The sequence below is a fragment of the Salvelinus namaycush genome, chromosome 1 (assembly GCF_016432855.1).
Source record: "Salvelinus namaycush isolate Seneca chromosome 1, SaNama_1.0, whole genome shotgun sequence".
NCBI lineage: Eukaryota > Metazoa > Chordata > Actinopteri > Salmoniformes > Salmonidae > Salvelinus > Salvelinus namaycush.
Window position 1 is genome coordinate 50,178,612 of NC_052307.1, and position 19,026 is coordinate 50,197,637.

A 19,026-nucleotide genomic window follows, 5' to 3' on the forward strand; every position below is an offset into this window, starting at 1 on the left:
CCCTTTCAATTCGGGAACAGGGTTTACTAACGACGTTGATGTTACCGGAACACGTGGTAACATAAAGAAATACTTGCTGTGGTCTACTCACGCTCTTGAAACGCGAGAGACAGAGAGATAATTTTGCTTTGGCCAAACAAATATATATCCTTATATTTCCGTCATAGGCTGGCCCATATGTCCTAACCCTAGAAATGTAACACCGTAATTCACCCTACACTGATCCTTACTCAGTATGCAAGACCGGAGGGGAATATTTCTAGTATCTTGTTCAAATGGAAAAACACACACCCAACAACTAATCCTGCTACGGCTCTGATGGTGTATAACGTAATCTGATACACAATTCATATAGACTGAATTCAACAGCAAGGCCTACTTTTGTCTTAGATTCCTTGTACGGGGGCTCCAATATGTCGTGACTTTCATTAATGTGATGATTGTTATTTATTCAATCCACTATGTTTAATTCTAACCCGATTAAATTAATTATGTAACAATTAACGCATTAGGAATTTAGGGCACCACGGAAGAAGGTGTTTAACGAGTTACCATCTCCTGAATTAAACTCTAGAAGATATAAATATATCGACAACAGTAACTTATTAATCATTACCTCATGTCAGTTCTCATTCTGAACAGTGGATCTGCAAGAACCTCAACCTTTGCTGATTATTCAGTAATACACAAATTGGTTTAATTATTTATTTACTAACCAACTAAATAATAACACAGAATACACATACACACTCACATGAGACAAACATCCCTTGTGGACTGACAAGATATGACGGCTTGTTACAACATACGGTTAGATGGAGAGGTGTTAAGAGAGAGAGAGAGACAGAGACAAAGGGACAAAGAGAATACTTATTGTACATTTTGAAACTATGCTCACAGTAACCATTTACTTTGCACATGAACCACCGGCCATTTTGGGATAAGAAGTAATGCATGTATTTACATGTGGATGTCTTTGTTCGTCGTCTGTCTCTGTTGAAACCAATCAATCCTTCTATGGGAAGGGGTCGATGGGTTTAAGGATCTGGTTGTCCACCAGAGATCACAATGTCCTCCTTCTAAGTTGTACTGGCTTGTTGTGAAGGGTTTTCAGAGCAGATACTCAGATGCTTGACTGAGATGGGATTTTCTCCTTCTTTCCTCGGGTAGATAGTCAAAGTTCCAAATCACTTTACACGCGTAGCTGCAGACTGGCATTGTTTCTGGTCTGGTAGGTGAGGTTATCTTCTTCACCTCGTGTTGAGACTAAGTTCTAACCATTTCCAACATGTAGCTAACACTCCACACTTTACTGGTGTAAATGAATTATTCAGGGTTCTGCTCCCGACCACTTTACACGCCAGTAGCAATCTGGCAATGTTTTAGTCTGATATGTTAATTTTTAGCCAGTCCTTTTAAGCACTCTTGTCAAAAAGGCAGTTCCATCACGCTGACAAGCTCTCTAACCTAATTCGAGGCATGTCTAGAAAACTAAAATCACGTTAATATCTTAACAAAAAATGTCTCATCCTTAATCATAGATTTTCTACAACGTTTGGATGTAAACTTGACAGATAGAATGTGTACACTTTCCGAGTTACAGTATTTCCTTGATACCATTCTTAATGATATCACACAAAAATCAACAATGTGACATGATTATTCTTTAGATCCCCACTGACCATACCTTAACATTCACATCTTAATATATGTTTGGACATTATAGTTTTGGTGGCAAAAGTCTTCTGTAGACAAAGGGACATTCCTTCACCAATACTGAAGAGCAAGAGGGAGATTCCTCTGATGCCTAATTTATGACAAGGTGTCAAAACTGGCCCAAACCCCCCACCCCTCCAGGAGAGTCATGACATACCATAATATATACTCACATATCACTAATGATAATGTACTTTTCCTTTGTCCCCACAGCAAAATGCACCTACATGGCCCAGACTTTGTCAGAGGGCCAGCGTGTGCTAACGAAGAGGTGCACAGAATGCAAGGTAACTACGGATCCGTCCCTCCCTGACTAACAGCATTAGGGTTGTCACGATATCATTATTGTGATACTCCGAACTATTGTCAAGTATCGTGATACCCAGAAGTACTATGAAGTATTGTGAAGTATCATGATAGTCATGGCAAGGAAACAAAGCATGAAGCAGACTTCATTTATTTACATTTACATTTACATTTACATTTAAGTCATTTAGCAGACGCTCTTATCCAGAGCGACTTACAAATTGGTGCATTCACCTTATGACATCCAGTGGAACAGCCACTTTACAATAGTGCATCTAAATCTTTTAAGGGGGGGGGGGGGGGGGGGTCAGAAGGATTGCTTTATCCTATCCTAGGTATTCCTTAAAGAGGTGGGGTTTCAGGTGTCTCCGGAAGGTGGTGATTGACTCCGCTGTCCTGGCGTCGTGAGGGAGTTTGTTCCACCATTGGGGTGCCAGAGCAGCGAACAGTTTTGACTGGGCTGAGCGGGAACTGTACTTCCTCAGAGGTAGGGAGGCGAGCAGGCCAGAGGTGGATGAACGCAGTGCCCTTGTTTGGGTGTAGGGCCTGATCAGAGCCTGAAGGTACTGAGGTGCCGTTCCCCTCACAGCTCCGTAGGCAAGCACCATGGTCTTGTAGCGGATGCGAGCTTCAACTGGAAGCCAGTGGAGAGAGCGGAGGAGCGGGGTGACGTGAGAGAACTTGGGAAGGTTGAACACCAGACGGGCTGCGGCGTTCTGGATGAGTTGTAGGGGTTTAATGGCACAGGCAGGGAGCCCAGCCAACAGCGAGTTGCAGTAATCCAGACGGGAGATGACAAGTGCCTGGATTAGGACCTGCGCCGCTTCCTGTGTGAGGCAGGGTCGTACTCTGCGGATGTTGTAGAGCATGAACCTACAGGAACGGGCCACCGCCTTGATGTTAGTTGAGAACGACAGGGTGTTGTCCAGGATCACGCCAAGGTTCTTAGCGCTCTGGGAGGAGGACACAATGGAGTTGTCAACCGTGATGGCGAGATCATGGAACGGGCAGTCCTTCCCCGGGAGGAAGAGCAGCTCCGTCTTGCCGAGGTTCAGCTTGAGGTGGTGATCCGTCATCCACACTGATATGTCTGCCAGACATGCAGAGATGCGATTCGCCACCTGGTCATCAGAAGGGGGAAAGGAGAAGATTAATTGTATGTCGTCTGCATAGCAATGATAGGAGAGACCATGTGAGGTTATGACAGAGCCAAGTGACTTGGTGTATAGCGAGAATAGGAGAGGGCCTAGAACAGAGCCCTGGGGGACACCAGTGGTGAGAGCGCGTGGTGAGGAGACAGATTCTCGCCACGCCACCTGGTAGGAGCGACCTGTCAGGTAGGACGCAATCCAAGCGTGGGCCGCGCCGGAGATGCCCAACTCGGAGAGGGTGGAGAGGAGGATCTGATGGTTCACAGTATCGAAGGCAGCCGATAGGTCTAGAAGGATGAGAGCAGAGGAGAGAGAGTTAGCTTTAGCAGTGCGGAGCGCCTCCGTGATACAGAGAAGAGCAGTCTCAGTTGAATGACTAGTCTTGAAACCTGACTGATTTGGATCAAGAAGGTCATTCTGAGAGAGATAGCAGGAGAGCTGGCCAAGGACGGCACGTTCAAGAGTTTGAGAGAAAAGAAAGAAGGGATACTGGTCTGTAGTTGTTGACATCGGAGGGATCGAGTGTAGGTTTTTTCAGAAGGGGTGCAACTCTCGCTCTCTTGAAGACGGAAGGGACGTAGCCAGCGGTCAAGGATGAGTTGATGAGCGAGGTGAGGTAAGGGAGAAGGTCTCCGGAAATGGTCTGGAGAAGAGAGGAGGGGATAGGGTCAAGCGGGCAGGTTGTTGGGCGGCCGGCCGTCACAAGACGCGAGATTTCATCTGGAGAGAGAGGGGAGAAAGAGGTCAGAGCACAGGGTAGGGCAGTGTGAGCAGAACCAGCGGTGTCGTTTGACTTAGCAAACGAGGATCGGATGTCGTCGACCTTCTTTTCAAAATGGTTGACGAAGTCATCTGCAGAGAGGGAGGAGGGGGGGGGGGGGAGGGGGAGGAGGATTCAGGAGGGAGGAGAAGGTGGCAAAGAGCTTCCTAGGGTTAGAGGCAGATGCTTGGAATTTAGAGTGGTAGAAAGTGGCTTTAGCAGCAGAGACAGAAGAGGAAAATGTAGAGAGGAGGGAGTGAAAGGATGCCAGGTCCGCAGGGAGGCGAGTTTTCCTCCATTTCCGCTCGGCTGCCCGGAGCCCTGTTCTGTGAGCTCGCAATGAGTCATCGAGCCACGGAGCGGGAGGGGAGGACCGAGCCGGCCTGGAGGATAGGGGACATAGAGAGTCAAAGGATGCAGAAAGGGAGGAGAGGGTTGAGGAGGCAGAATCAGGAGATAGGTTGGAGAAGGTTTGAGCAGAGGGAAGAGATGATAGGATGGAAGAGGAGAGAGTAGCGGGGGAGAGAGAGCGAAGGTTGGGACGGCGCGATACCATCCGAGTAGGGGCAGTGTGGGAAGTGTTGGATGAGAGCGAGAGGGAAAAGGATACAAGGTAGTGGTCGGAGACTTGGAGGGGAGTTGCAATGAGGTTAGTGGGAGAACAGCATCTAGTAAAGATGAGGTCAAGCGTATTGCCTGCCTTGTGAGTAGGGGGGGAAGGTGAGAGGGTGAGGTCAAAAGAGGATTTATTGAGGAAAACGGTCCTAATGTTGGAAACAATAACACAAACAACAATACATGTAACCCAGAGTCACATTTGTATATATTCAAAGCTATTACACACAAAATATTTACATGAAGCAGGTTTTCAAAGAATTGAGCGTGCTTCGTGTTTTCCTTCTTGCCATGAAAAATCGAGTATCATATTATTGTGATATTAGTATCGTGACAAGGAAGTTGTACAACTCAGTTCTGTAGATAGATTTCTGTGTTATTTAGTTATCCAACTGGCTTTATTAGTTCTCAGAGCCCAGACACAATCTGTTCAATCTTTCTTTTTTTATTCACATCCAAGGGTGAGATATGAGGGTAATTGAGAGTAATTTATGAACATAGAAACAAAGAGCTGTTTGAAGTGACTGAGGGGTAAATCTAAGGAGCAGGGCTGACTCCCAATACGATCCCTCTACAGGATCCTATGGGCCCTGGTCAAAAGTAGTGAACTATTGGGAATACATTGCCATTTGGGTCGCATATTAAATTTAAGGAGCAGGCAGCACAGAGACCGTATTGCATTGCGGTAGACTATAATTAAAGTCATTATTCCGCTGAGGAAAAAAGGACTCTCTTCTCTATGTGCTGCCATTTATCTTAAAAGGCACTTTTAAGAGGGAAAGTGTGTTTTACTGGTGTAATTGGTTACAAAGAGACTAGCCAGGCAGACAGGCAAAGGGTTTTAAGGCCCCCTTTAGACTTTACAGTGGTATTCAGTGCTCTGTACAGTCTCAATCATCTGCCACCATGATTGTTAAAGTGGAGAACTGCCCAGTTCGATGACATACAGTACCAGTCAAAAGTTTGGACACACCTACTCATTCAAGGTTTTTTCTTTATTTGTACTCTTTTCTACATTGTAGAATAATAGTGAAGACAGCAAAACTATGAAACAACACATATAGAATCAGGTAGTAACCAATCAAGTGCTAAGCAAATCTCTTCAAAGTAGCCACACTTTGCCTTGATGACAGCTTTGCACACTTTTGGCATTTTCTCAACCAGCTTCATGTGGAATGCTTTTCCAAAAGTCTTGAAGAAGTTCCCACATATGTTTAGTACTTGTTGGCTGCTTTTTCTACACTCTGCGGTCCATCTCATCCCAAACCATCTCAATTGGGTTGAGGTCAGGTGATTGTGGAGGCCAGGTCATCTGATGCAGCACTCCATCAATCTCCTTCTTGGTCAAATAGCCCTTACACAGCCTGGAGGTATGTTTTGAGTCATTGTCTTGTTGAAAAACTAATGATAGTCCCAATAAGTGCAAACCAGATGGCATGGCGTATCGCTGCAGAATGCTGTGGTAGCCATGCTGGTTAAGTGTGCCTTGAATTCTAAATAAATCACAGACAGTGTCACCATCAAAACAACCCCAAACCATCACACCTCCTCCTCCATGCTTCATGGTGGGAACCACACATGCAGAGATCATCTGTTTATCTACTCTGCGTCTCACAAAGACTCTGCGGTTGGAACCAAAAATCTCAAATTTGGACTCATCAGACCAAAGGACATATTTCCACCGGTCTAATGTCTGTGTTTCTTGGCCCAAGCAAGTCTCTTCTTCTCATTGGTGTTGTCATGACTTACCCTGTCTGGGTGAGGATCATAGGCACCAGATTCCCCCCCCCCCCCCCCCCCCCCCTCCCCTCCCCTCTCCTCTCTCTCCCACCAGTTTTATGACCGGTAGTAAATACTGTGTAGAAACTTTGGCGTTTGGCAGGATTGAGGGGAAAGAAACCCTTTTGTTACAAGAAGATTCCTCCCGCCAAAATGGTAACATCAAAAGGTTGAATAATTAAACAATATTTCTGTATTCCAAACAGTTGGAATGGTCCGTGGATACTTAAAGACCAATCGTGTCGAATTCATTAATAATTGGTGATGTAACTAAGGACAGTAGAACAACATAACTGTATCTCTGAATGACTATATTTGCCAGTGATAAGATTCACATCCAAATGTTGGGGAACTGATATGATTAAATATGAAACTATTTGTGAGAAGATGTAATGTGATGTTGGCCTTCTAAATGAGATAATTGTTTTTCATATGTAGTCTTAACCAAGTCACTGGCCACGCCCACGTGAGCACAGACATTACGACAAAAGGAGGGAACTCCCCTTTTCCCCGAGTTCTTAATTAAGACTCGTGACAAAGATTATATAGACCAGAGGACGCACAAACAGTTAAGAAATCTACAAAACTAAAGACCAGAAAACATGGCGCTGTGGCTACTTGTTGGAATGGTTGGCAATTTAAATATAGACCAAACAGCGTGAAGCGGTGGCAACATGGCTGAGAAATGGTTTAAAACTAAAGACCAAGCAGGGTGACGGTGTGATCCAGACATAATCAAATCAAATGTATTTATATAGCCTTTCTTACATCAGCTGATATATCAAAGTGCTGTACAGAAACCCAGCCTAAAACACCAAACAGCAAGCAATGCAGGTGTAGAAGCACGGTGGCTAGGAAAAACTCCCTAGAAAAGCCAAAACCTAGGAAGAAACCTAGAGAGGAACCAGGCTATGAGGGGTGGCCAGTCCTCTTCTGGCTGTGCCGGGTGGAGATTATAACAGAACATGGCCAAGATGTTCAAATGTTCATAAATGACCAGCATGGTCAAATAATAATAATCACAGTAGTTGTCGAGGGTGCCACAAGTCAGTACCGCAGGAGTAAATGTCAGTTGGCTTTTCATAGCCGATCATTAAGAGTATCTCTACCGCTCCTGCTGTCTCTAGAGAGTTGAAAACAGCAGGTCTGGGACAGGTAGCACGTCCGGTGAACAGGTCAGGGCTCTTTAGCCGCAGGCAGAACAGATGAAACTGGAGCAGCAGCACGGCCAGGTGGACTGGGGACAGCAAGGAGTCATCATGCCAGGTATTCCTGAGGCATGGTCTTAGGGCTCAGGTCCTCCGAGAGAGAGAAAGAAAGAGAGAAAATAGAGAGTTAGAGGGAGCATACTTAAATTCACACAGGACACCGGATAAGACAGGAGAAGTACTCCAGATATAACAGACTGACCCTAGCCCCCCAACACATAAACTACTGCAGCATAAATACTGGAGGCTGAGACAGGAGGGGTCAAGAGACACCTTGACCCCATCCGATGATACCCCCGGACAGGGCCAAACAGGCAGGATATAACCCCACCCACTGTGCCAAAGCACAGCCCCCACACCACTAGAGGGATATCTTCAACCACCAACTTACCATCCTGAGACAAGGCCGAGTATAGCCCACAAAGATCTCCGCCATGGCACAACCCAAGGGGGGGCGCCAACTCAGACAGGAATATCACGTCAGTGACTCAACCCACTCAAGTGACACACCCCTCCTAGGGACGGCATGGAAGAGCACCAGTAAGCCAGTGACTCAGCCCCTGTAATAGGGTTAGAGGCAGACAATCCCAGTGGAGAGAGGGGAACCGGCCAGGCAGAGACAGCAAGGGCGGTTCGTTGCTCCAGAGCCTTTCCGTTCACCTTCACACTCCTGGGCCAGACTACACTCAATCATATGACCTACTGAAGAGATGAGTCTTCAATAAAGACTTGAAGGTTGAGATCGAGTCTGCGTCTCTCACATGGGTAGGCAGACCATTCCATAAAAATAGAGTTCTATTGGAGAAAGCCCTGCCTCCAGCTGTTTGTTTAGAAATTCTAGGGACAATTAGGAGGCCTGCGTCTTGTGACCGCAGCATACGTGTAGGTATGTACGGCAGGACCAAATCGGAAAGATAGGTAGGAGCAAGCCCATGTAATGCTTTGTAGGTTAGCAGTAAAACCTTGAAATCATCCCTTGCCTTAACAGGAAGCCAGTGTAGGGAGGCTAGCACTGGAGTAATGTGATAATTTTTAGGGGTTCTAGTCAGGATTCTAGCAGCCGTATTTAGCACTAACTGAAGTTTATTTAGTGCTTTAACCGGGTAGCTAGAAAGTAGAGCATTGCAGTAGTCTAACCTAGAAGTGACAAAAGCATAGATTAATTTTCTGCATCATTTTTGGACAAAAAGTTTCTGATTTTTGCAATGTTACGTAGATGGAAAAAAAGCTGTCCTTGAAACAGTCTTGATATGTTCGTCAAAAGAGAGATCAGGGTCCAGAGTAACGCCGAGGTCCTTCACAGTTTTATTTGAGACGACTGTACAACCATCAAGATTAATTGTCAGATTCAACAGAAGATCTCTTTGTTTCTTGGGACCTAGAACAAGCATCTCTGTTTTGTCTGAGTTTAAAAGTAGAAAGTTTGCAGCCATCCACTTCTTTATGTCTGAAACACAGGCTTCTAGCGAGGGCAATTTTGGGGCTTCACCATGTTTCATTGAAATGTACAGCTGTGTGTCATCTGCATAGCAGTGAAAGTTAATATTATGTTTTCAAATGACATCCCCAAGAGGTAAAATATATAGTGAAAACAATAGTGTTCCTAAAATGGAACCTTGAGGAACACCGAAATTTACAGTTGATTTGTCAGAGGACAAACCATTCACAGAGACAAACTGATATCTTTCCGACAGATAAGATCTAAACCAGGCCAGAACTTGTCCGTGTAGACCAATTTGGGTTTCCAAGCTCTCCAAAAGAATGTGGTGATCGATCGTATCAAAAGCAGCACGAAGGTCTAGGAGCACGAGGACAGATGCAGAGCCTTGGTCTGACGCCATTAAAAGGTCCTTTACCACCTTCACAAGTGCAGTCTCAGTGCTATGATGGGGTCTAAAACCAGACTGAAGCATTTCGTATACATTTTTTGTCTTCACGAAGGCAGTGAGTTGATGCGCAACAGCTTTTTCAAAAAATTTGGAGAGGAATGGAAGATTCGATATAGGCCGATAGTTTTTTATATTTTCTTGGTCAAGGTTTGGCTTTTTCAAGAGAGGCTTTATTACTGCCACTTTTAGTGAGTTTGGTACACATCCAGTGGATAGAGAGCCGTTTATTATGTTCAACATAGGAGGGCCAAGCACAGGAAGCAGCTCTTTCAGTAGTTTAGTTAGAATAGGGTCCAGTATGCAGCTTGCAGGTTTAGAGGACAGGATTATTTTCATCATTGTGTCAAGAGATATAGTACTATAACACTTGAGTGTCTCTCTTGATCCTAGGTCCTGGCAGAATTGTGCAGACTCAGGACAACTGAGCTTTGGAGGAATACGCAGATTTAAAGAGGAGTCCGTAATTTGCTTTCTAATGATCATGATCTTTTCCTCAAAGAAGTTCATGAATTTATCACTGCTGAAGTGAAAGCCATCCTCTCTTGGGGAATGCTAATTTTTACTTAGCTTTGCGACAGTATCAAAAAGAAATTTCGAATTGTTCTTATTTTCCTCAATTAAGTTGGAAAAATAGGATGATCGAGCAGCAGTGAGGGCTCTTCGATACTGCACGGTACTGTCTTTCCAAGCTAGTCGGAAGACTTCCAGTTTGGTGTGGCTCCATTTCCGTTCCAATTTTCTGGAAGCTTGCTTCAGTGCTCGGGTATTTTCTGTATACCTGGGAGCTAGTTTCTTATAACAAATGTTTTTAGTTTTTAGGTGTGCAACTGCATCTAGGGTATTGCGCAAGGTTCAATTGAGTTTCGCAGTTAGTTGGTTAACTGATTTTTGTCCTCTGACGTCCTTGGGTAGGCAGAGGGAGTCTGGAAGGGCATCAATGAATCTTTGGGTTGTCTGAGAATTTATAGCACGACTTGTGATGCTCCTTGGTTGGGGTCTGAGCAGATTATTTGATGCGATTGCAAGCATAATAAAATGGTGGTCCAATAGTCCAGGATTATGAGGAAAAACATTAAGATCCACAACATTTATTCCATGGGACAAAACTAGGTCGAGAGTATGACTGTGACAGTGAGTAGGTCCAGAGACATGTTGGACAAAACCCACTGAGTCGATGATGGCTCCGAAAGCCTTTTGGAGTGGGTCTGTGGACTTTTCCATGTGAATATTAAAATCACCAAAAAGTAGAATATTATCTGCTATGACAACAAGGTCCGATAGGACTTCAGGGAACTCAGTGAGGAACGCTGTATATGGCCCAGGAGGCCTGTAAACAGTAGCTATAAAAAGTGATTGAGTAGGCTGCATAGATTTCATGACTAGAAGCTCAAAAGACGAAAACATAATTTTTTTTTGTAAATTGAAATTTGCTATCGGAAATGTTAGCAACACCTCCGCCTTTGCGGGATGCACGGGGGATATGGTCACTAGTGTAACCAGGAGGTGAGGCCTCATTTAATACAGTAAATTCATCAGGCTTAAGCCATGGTTCAGTCAGGCCAATCACATCAAGATTATGATCAGAGATAAGTTCATTGACTATAACTGCCTTTAAAGTGAGGGATCTAACATTAAGTAGCCCTATTTTGAGATGTGAGGTATCACGATCTCTTTCAATAATGGCAGGAATGGAGGAGGTCTTTATTCTATTGAGATTGCTAAGGCGAACACCGCCATGTTTAGTTTTTCCCAACCTAGGTCGAGGCACAGACACAGTCTCAATAGGGATAGCTGAGCTGACTACACTGACTGTGCTAGTGGCAGACTCCACTAAGATGGCAGGCTGGCTAACAGCCTGCTGCCTGGCCTGCACCCTATATCATTGAGGAGCTAGAGGAGTTAGAGCCCCGTCTATGTTGGTAGATAATGAATGATTAAGAAACTTTGAAACACTCTGAAACTTTCTCGAGTGAAGAGGAAGACTACAGAGGAAAATTCAGTCTGCAGCTGTTTAAGTGCTTTAGTCTAGTAACCTCGACCGAGAACCACAGGGAGGTACTCTGAAGGATCCATTCTAAAGAACATTTCCCTGTCAAACGACCATTGGTACGTCTGATGTATCCATTCAGCTACAACTACGAAATATGTTGATCTCTGGTGGACAAACCAGACTGTCAAATTAATTTCTGTAAAATTTCTCCCCAGACGGATCGAGTGTATTCAATGGAGAGACAGCAAAGACACACACATACATAAATATGTACATTGCAATTTTTTCAAATGAGTGGCCATTCATGTGCAAAGTATTCACATTTCCATGAGCATAGTTCTCAGCTGTATGTATCTAGTGGGTCCATTCTGTCTTTCCCGCACTTTATCTGTCCCCACCCCTTTTCATTGTCTACCAAGCTGTCATATCGGGTTTAGTCCACTAGGGATTGGAATTGCATTGTGTTAGTACCCAATAACAATATTGTTTGTGTAATTCTGTGTGATTATTTAGTTAGCTAGTAAATAAATAATTAAGCCAATTTGTATATCGCTGATTCATCATTTATGCTAGGGTTCGTGCAGATATCCAAGGATTTTGAAACATTCAGAATGTGACTGGTAGAAGATAATTAATTAATGACTGATTGATGACTGAAATGTAAGATATATTTCTATCTATAGAATTCATTCAGAAAACGGTCACATCATCCAAAAATAATAAGAGGAGAAAAGATGAGTTTGGTCTGTTTATAGTATGCATGTTGAAGGGGTTGTGTCGTCTACGATCATCCACTTCCCTTCATTCACTTCCGGAAGTTTACCCGAAAGATAAGTGAACCATTCCCTCACCTCATTATAACATATTTGGTCTGGCAGATTATGTGACACCCAGAATGCATTATATAATGTCAACAAACATGGCGCCACACATACAGTGCCTTGCAAAAGTGTTCATCCCCCTTGGTGTTTTCCTATTTTGTTGCGTTACAACCTGTAATTTAAATTTATATTTATTTGGATTTCATGCAATGGACATAGACAAAATATTCCAAATTGGTGAAGTGAAATAAAAAATAAAAAAAATAAAAAAAACTGAAATGTGGTGCGTGCATGTATATTCACCCTCTTTGCTATGAAGCCCCTAAATAAGATCTGATGCAACCAATTACCTTCAGAAGGGACATAATTAGTTAAATGAAGTCCACCTGTGTGCAATTTAAGTGTCACATGATCTCACTATATATACACCTGTTCTGAAAGGCCCCAGAGTCTGTAACACCATTAAGCAAGGGGCAACACCAAGAAAGCGGCACCATGAAGACCAAGGAGCTCTTAAAACAGGTCAGGGACAAAGTTGTGAAGAAGTACAGATCAGTGTTGAGTTATAAAAAAATATCAGAAACTTTTAACATCCCACGGAGCACCATTAAATCCATTATTAAAAAATGGAAAGAATATGGCACCACAACAAACCTGCCAAGAGTGGGCCACCCACCAAAACTCATGGACCAGGTAAGGAGGTCATTCATCAGAGAGGCAGCAAAGAGACCAAAGATAAGGCTGAAGGACTGCAAAGCTCCACAGCGGAGATTGGAGTATCTGTCCAAAGGACCACTTTCACCTCTCTGGGATATGTGGGATGCTGTAGAGCGCCAAATTCAAAAAAATGATATAAAATCAAACTTTCATTAAATCACACATGTAAGATACCAAATTAAAGCTACACTCGTTGTGAATCCAACCAACATGTCAGATTTCAAAAAGGCTTTTCGGCGAAAGCATAAGATGTTATTATCTGATGATAGCACAACAGTAAAACAAAGAGAGTGTAGCATATTTCAACCCTGCAGGCGCAACACAAAACGCAGAAATAAAATATAAATCATGCCTTACCTTTGACGAGCTTCTTTTGTTGGCACTCCAATATGTCCCATAAACATCACAAATGGTCCTTTTGTTCGACTAATTCCGTCCATATATATCCAAATTGTCCATTTATTTGGCGCGTTTGATCCAGAAAAAAACAATTTGCGCAACGTCACTACAAAATATCTCAAAAATGACCTCTAAACTTTGCCAAAACATTTCAAACTACTTTTGTAATACAACTTTAGGTATTTTTAAACATTAATAATCGATCAAATTGAAGACGAGTCTATCTGTTTTCAATACAGGAGGACAACAAACTAACGCTACTTTTCTAGTCTTGCGCAACTCTCAAACAGTACACATAACGTTACACTGATGGCCGTACTTCTTCATTGCACAAAGGAATAACCTCAACCAATTTCGAACGACTGGTGACATCCAGTGGAAGCGGTAGGAACTGCAAACAGGTTGATTAGAAATTCAGTATCCCAATGAAAACTCATTGAACAGACAGTGACCTAAAAAAAAATTCTGAATGGTTAGTCCTCGGGGTTTTGCCTGCTACATAAGTTCTGTTATACTCACATACATGATTTAAACCGTTTTAGAAACTTCAGAGTGTTTTCTATCCATCTACTAATAATATGCATATCTTATATTCTGGGGATGAGTAGAAGGAAGTTGAAATTGGGTACGCTATTTATCCAAAAGTGAAAATGCTGCCCCCTATCCTAGAGAAGTTAAGCCGTACACTCCACAGAGCTGGGCTTTACGGAAGAGTGGTCAGAAAAAAAGCATGTGGGAGACTCCCCAAACATATGGAAGAAGGTAGTCTGGTCAGATGAAACAAAAATTTAGCTTTTTGGCCATCAAGGAAAACGCAATGTCTGGCACAAACACAACACCTCTTATCACCTGAGAACACCATCCTGGTGTTTTTCATTGGCAGGGACTGGAAAACTGGTCAGAATTGAAGGAATGATGGATGGCGCTAAATACAGGGAAATTCTTGATGGAAACCTGTTGTAGTCTACCAGAGATTTGAGACTGGGACAGAGGTTCACCTTCCAGCAGGACAATGACCCTAAGCATACTTCTAAAGCAACACTCGTGTTTTAAGAAGAAAACATTTAAATGTCTTAGAATGGCCTAGTCAAAGCCCAGATCTCAATCCAATTGAGAATCTGTGGTATGACTTAAAGATTGCAGTACAACAGCGAAACCCATCCAACTTGAAGGAGCAGTTTTGCCTTGAAGACTGGGCAAAAATACCAGTGGCTAGAGCTGCCAAGCTTATAGAGACATACTCCAAGAGACTTGCAGCTGTAATTGCTGCAAAATGTGGTCCTACAAACTATTGACATTGGGGGGTGAATAGTTATGCACGCTCAAGTTCAGTTTTTTTGTTTCACAATAAAAAATATTTTCCATCTTTAAAGTCTTCAAGGCATGTTGTGCAAATCAAATGATACAAACCTCCCCAAAATCAACTTTAATTCCAGGTTGTAAGGCAACAAAATAGGAAAAATGCCAAGGGGGGTGAATACTTTCTCAAGCCACTACAGCTGGCAAATAGCTTAGCTAATTATAATCAGTACAGCCTTCAAAAAAGTATTTTACACACATCATAGGTGTCCATTACAATATGCAATAATCATAATGCATTATTTGTCACCAGAAATTGAAAACGTGAATAAAACTGTAAACAACATTATACTCCATACATACATAAACTCAGCAAAAAAAGACACGTCCTCTGAATGTCAACAGCGTTTATGTTCAGCAAACTTAACATGTGTAAATATTTGTATGAACATAACAAGATAAACAACTGAGACATAAACTGAACAAGTTCCACAGACATGTGACTAACAGAAATGGAATAATGTGTCCCTGAACAAAGGGAGGGGGGGTCAAAATCAAAAGTAACAGTCAGTATCTGGTGTGGCCACCAGCTGCATTAAGTACTGCAGTGCATCTCCTCCTCATGCCTCCTTGCAGCATGCCTAAGGCACGTTCACGCAGATGAGCAGGGACCCTGGGCATCTTTCTTTTGGTGTTTTTCATAGTCAGTAGAAAGGCCTCTTTAGTGTCCTACGTTTTCATAACTTTGACCTTAATTGCTTACCGTCTGTAAGCTGTTAGTGTCTTAACGACCGTTCCACAAGTGCATGTTTATTAAATTGTTTGTGGTTCATTGAAAAAGCATGGGAAACAGTGTTTAAACCATTTACAATGAAGATCTGTGAAGTTATTTGGATTTTTACGAATTATCTTTGAAAGACACGATCCTGAAAAAGGGACATTTCTTTTTTTGCTGAGTTTATATATGTACATACCTAAGTGACCTCAAAAGTTTGGGGTCACTTAAATGTCCTTGTTTTTGAAAAAAAAGTAAATTTTTTGTCCATTTAAAATAACATCAAATTGATCAGAAATACATTGGAGACATTGTTAATGTTGTAAATGACTATTGTAGCTGGAAACGGCTGATTTAAAAAAAAATAATTGAATATCTACATAGGCATCCATCACTCCATCACTCCTGTGTTCCAATGGCACGTTGTGTTAGCTAATCCGAGTTTATCATTTTAACCTTTCATTGCTACCCATCCCGGATCCGGGAGCATCCTCATCAAAAAAGCTGACTAGCATAGCCTAGCCTAACGCGACAGGGATATCATATAATATAATTTTCATGAAATCACAAGTCCAATACAGCAAATGAAAGATAAACATCTTGTGAATCCAGCCATCGTTTCCGATTTTTAAAATGTTTTTCAGCGAAAACACAATATGTATTTCTATTAGCTAACCACAATAGCAAAAGACTCAACCGCATATTTTCACCATTTTTCTACCGCATTGGTAGCTATCACAAAACCGACCAAATAGAGATATAATTAGTCACTAACCAAGAAACAACTTCATCAGATGACAGTCTTATAACATGTTATACAATAAATGTATGTTTTGTTCGAAAATGTGCATATTTGAGGTATAAATCATAGTTTTACATTGCAGCTACCATCAAAAATATCACCAAAGCAGCCAGAATAATTACAGAGAGCAACGTGAAATACCTAAATACTCATCATAAAACATTTATGAAAAATACATGGTGTACAGCAAATGAAAGATAAACATCTTGTGAATCCAGCCAATATTTCCGATTTTTTTAAGTGTTTTACAGCGAAAACACAATATAGCATTATATTAGCTTACCACAATAGCCAAACACACAAATGCATTTATTAGCAGCAAAAGATAGCGATCGCAAAAACCAGCAAAATATATAAAATTAATCACTAACCTTGACCAACTTCATCAGATGACAGTCTTATAACATCAGGTTATACAATATACTTATGTTTTGTTCGAAAATGTGCATATTTAGAGCTGCAAACCGTGGTTATACGTTGTGAATATGTAGCATCGATTCACCAAATTGTCCGGAGCTAGTTTGGACACTCACCTAATCTGACCAAAGAACTCATCATAAACTTTACAAAAAAATACATGTTGGACAGCAAATGAAAGATACACTAGTTCTTAATGCAACCGCCGTGTTAGATTTTAAAAAATAACTTTACCATAACAAACAGCTTACGTTATAGCGAGACAGCACCCGCAAAAAGGGCGGATAATAGGACTAAACATTTTCCACAGAAATACGAAATAACATCATAAATTGTTCTTACTTTTGCTGAGCTTCTATCAGAATCTTGTACAAGGAGTCCTTTGTCCATTTACATTTACATTTTAGTCATTTAGCAGACGCTCTTATCTAGAGCGACTTACAGTAGAGTGCATACATTTGTATAACTTTTTTTTTTTTTTACATTTCATTACATTTTACATACTGAGACAAGGATATCCCTACCGGCCAAACCCTCCCTAACCCGGACGACGCTATGCCAATTGTGCGTCGCCCCACGGACCTCCCGGTTGCGGCCGGCTGCGACAGAGCCTGGGCGCAAACCCAGAGACTCTGGTGGTGCAGCTAGCACTGCGATGCAGTGCCCTAGACCACTGCGCCACCCGGGAGACCAGAATAAATCGTTGTTTGGTTTTAGAATGTCCTTCTCTCCTGTCGAATTCGCTCCACAAGGCTAGCCATGTGGCGCGAACATGCCCATCTTCTCTTAACGCATAGAACGGAAAACTCCAAAAGTCCCATTAAACGTTGAATAAACTGATGAAACTCAGTTGAAAAAACCTACTTTATGATGTTTTTCTAATATGTATCAAATAAAAACAAAGCCGGAGATATTAGCCGTGTATACCGAACGCTTATCATAAGACAATATGGAGGTACTTCCCGCGCACTGGTAGACAAAGGAAATTCTGGTCACGTCATTCCAAGAGCTCTTGTTCAACCTCAGATCAAGCTAGACACCCCATTCCACCTTCCACTGCCTGTTGACAGTGGAAGGCGTATGCAGTGCATGCATATCCATAAATATAAGGCAATTCAATAGGCAATTCAATAGGCAGGCCCAACGTCAACAGTGAAGAGGCGACACCGGGATGCTGGCCTTGTAGACAGAGCTCCTCTGTCAATTGAATGTATTATTTTGACCATCTTACTCTTTTCTTCTTGATGGCCAGTCTGACATATAATTTATTTTTTGCAACGCTGCCTAGAAGGCCAGCATCCCGGAGTCGCCTCTTCACTGTGTACTTTGAGACTGGTGTTTTGCGGGTAATATTTAATGAAGCTGCCAGTTAGATTTGGGTATGTCATTTTAGGCGAACATTTAAAAAAAGGGGCGGATCCTTTAACTGTCCTGTTGCGTAATAATCACGTTTTGGAACACTGAGTGCATTCTGACAGCACGTGCATAAAACAACTCCCGCTGGGGCGACCGTTAGAAATATTTGTAGCTCACGTGTGAAAAGGTTAATCATGGTGCCCCAAGATTGCTGATGAGTTAGTTGTTACATGAGTAATTTAATCATCGTAGTAATTAAACATAGTTAATCGATTTGATAAAAGAATTGTCATCACATTAATGATAGCCAAAGACATGACAGTGTCCTTTAGTAGGAGTTTCTTTGCAGCAATTCAACCATGAAGCCCTGATTTACGCAGTCTCCTCTGAACAATTGATGTTGAGATGTGTCTGTTACTTGAACTCTAAAAATCTGAGGTGCAGTTGACACTAATGAACTTATCCTCTTCAGCAGAGGTAACTCTGGGTCTTCCTTTCCTGTGGCGATCCTTATGAGAGCCAGTTTCTTTATAGCGCTTGATGGTTTTTGCGACTGCACTTGAAGAAACTTGAAAAGTTCTTGAAATTTTCCGGATTGACTGACCTTCATGTCTTAAAGTAATGATGGACTGTCGTTTCTCTTTGCTTTTTTTTCAGCTGTTCTTGCCATAATATGGACTTGGTCTTTTACCAAATAGGGCTATCTTCTGTATACCACCTCTACCTTGTCACAACACAACTGATTGGCTCAAACACATTAAGAAGGAAAGAAATTCCACAAATGAACTTTATCGAGAAAACACCATGTTAATTGAAATGTATTCCAGGTGACTAACTCATGAAGCTGGTTGAGATAATGCCAAGAGTGTGCAAAGCTGTCATCAAGGCAAAGGGTGGCTACTTTGAAGAATCAAAAATATAAAATAGATTTTGATTTATTTAACATTTTTTTTGGTTATTACATGATTCCATATGTGTTATTTCATGGTTTTTATGTCTTTGCTATTATTCTACAATGTAGAAAAT

At 42.2% G+C, this 19,026-nt stretch overlaps 1 protein-coding gene across 1 annotated transcript in view; it reads left to right on the forward strand.

Annotated features, from left to right (window-relative positions):
• LOC120052026 (protein kinase C-binding protein NELL1-like) overlaps positions 1-19,026 on the forward strand; it is a 536,246-nt gene that overhangs the window by 232,180 nt on the left and 285,040 nt on the right. The window contains exon 11 of the mRNA XM_038998895.1: positions 1,930-2,003. Within this exon, the coding sequence (XP_038854823.1) occupies positions 1,930-2,003 (74 nt within the window). The remainder of the gene's footprint in view (positions 1-1,929; positions 2,004-19,026) is intronic.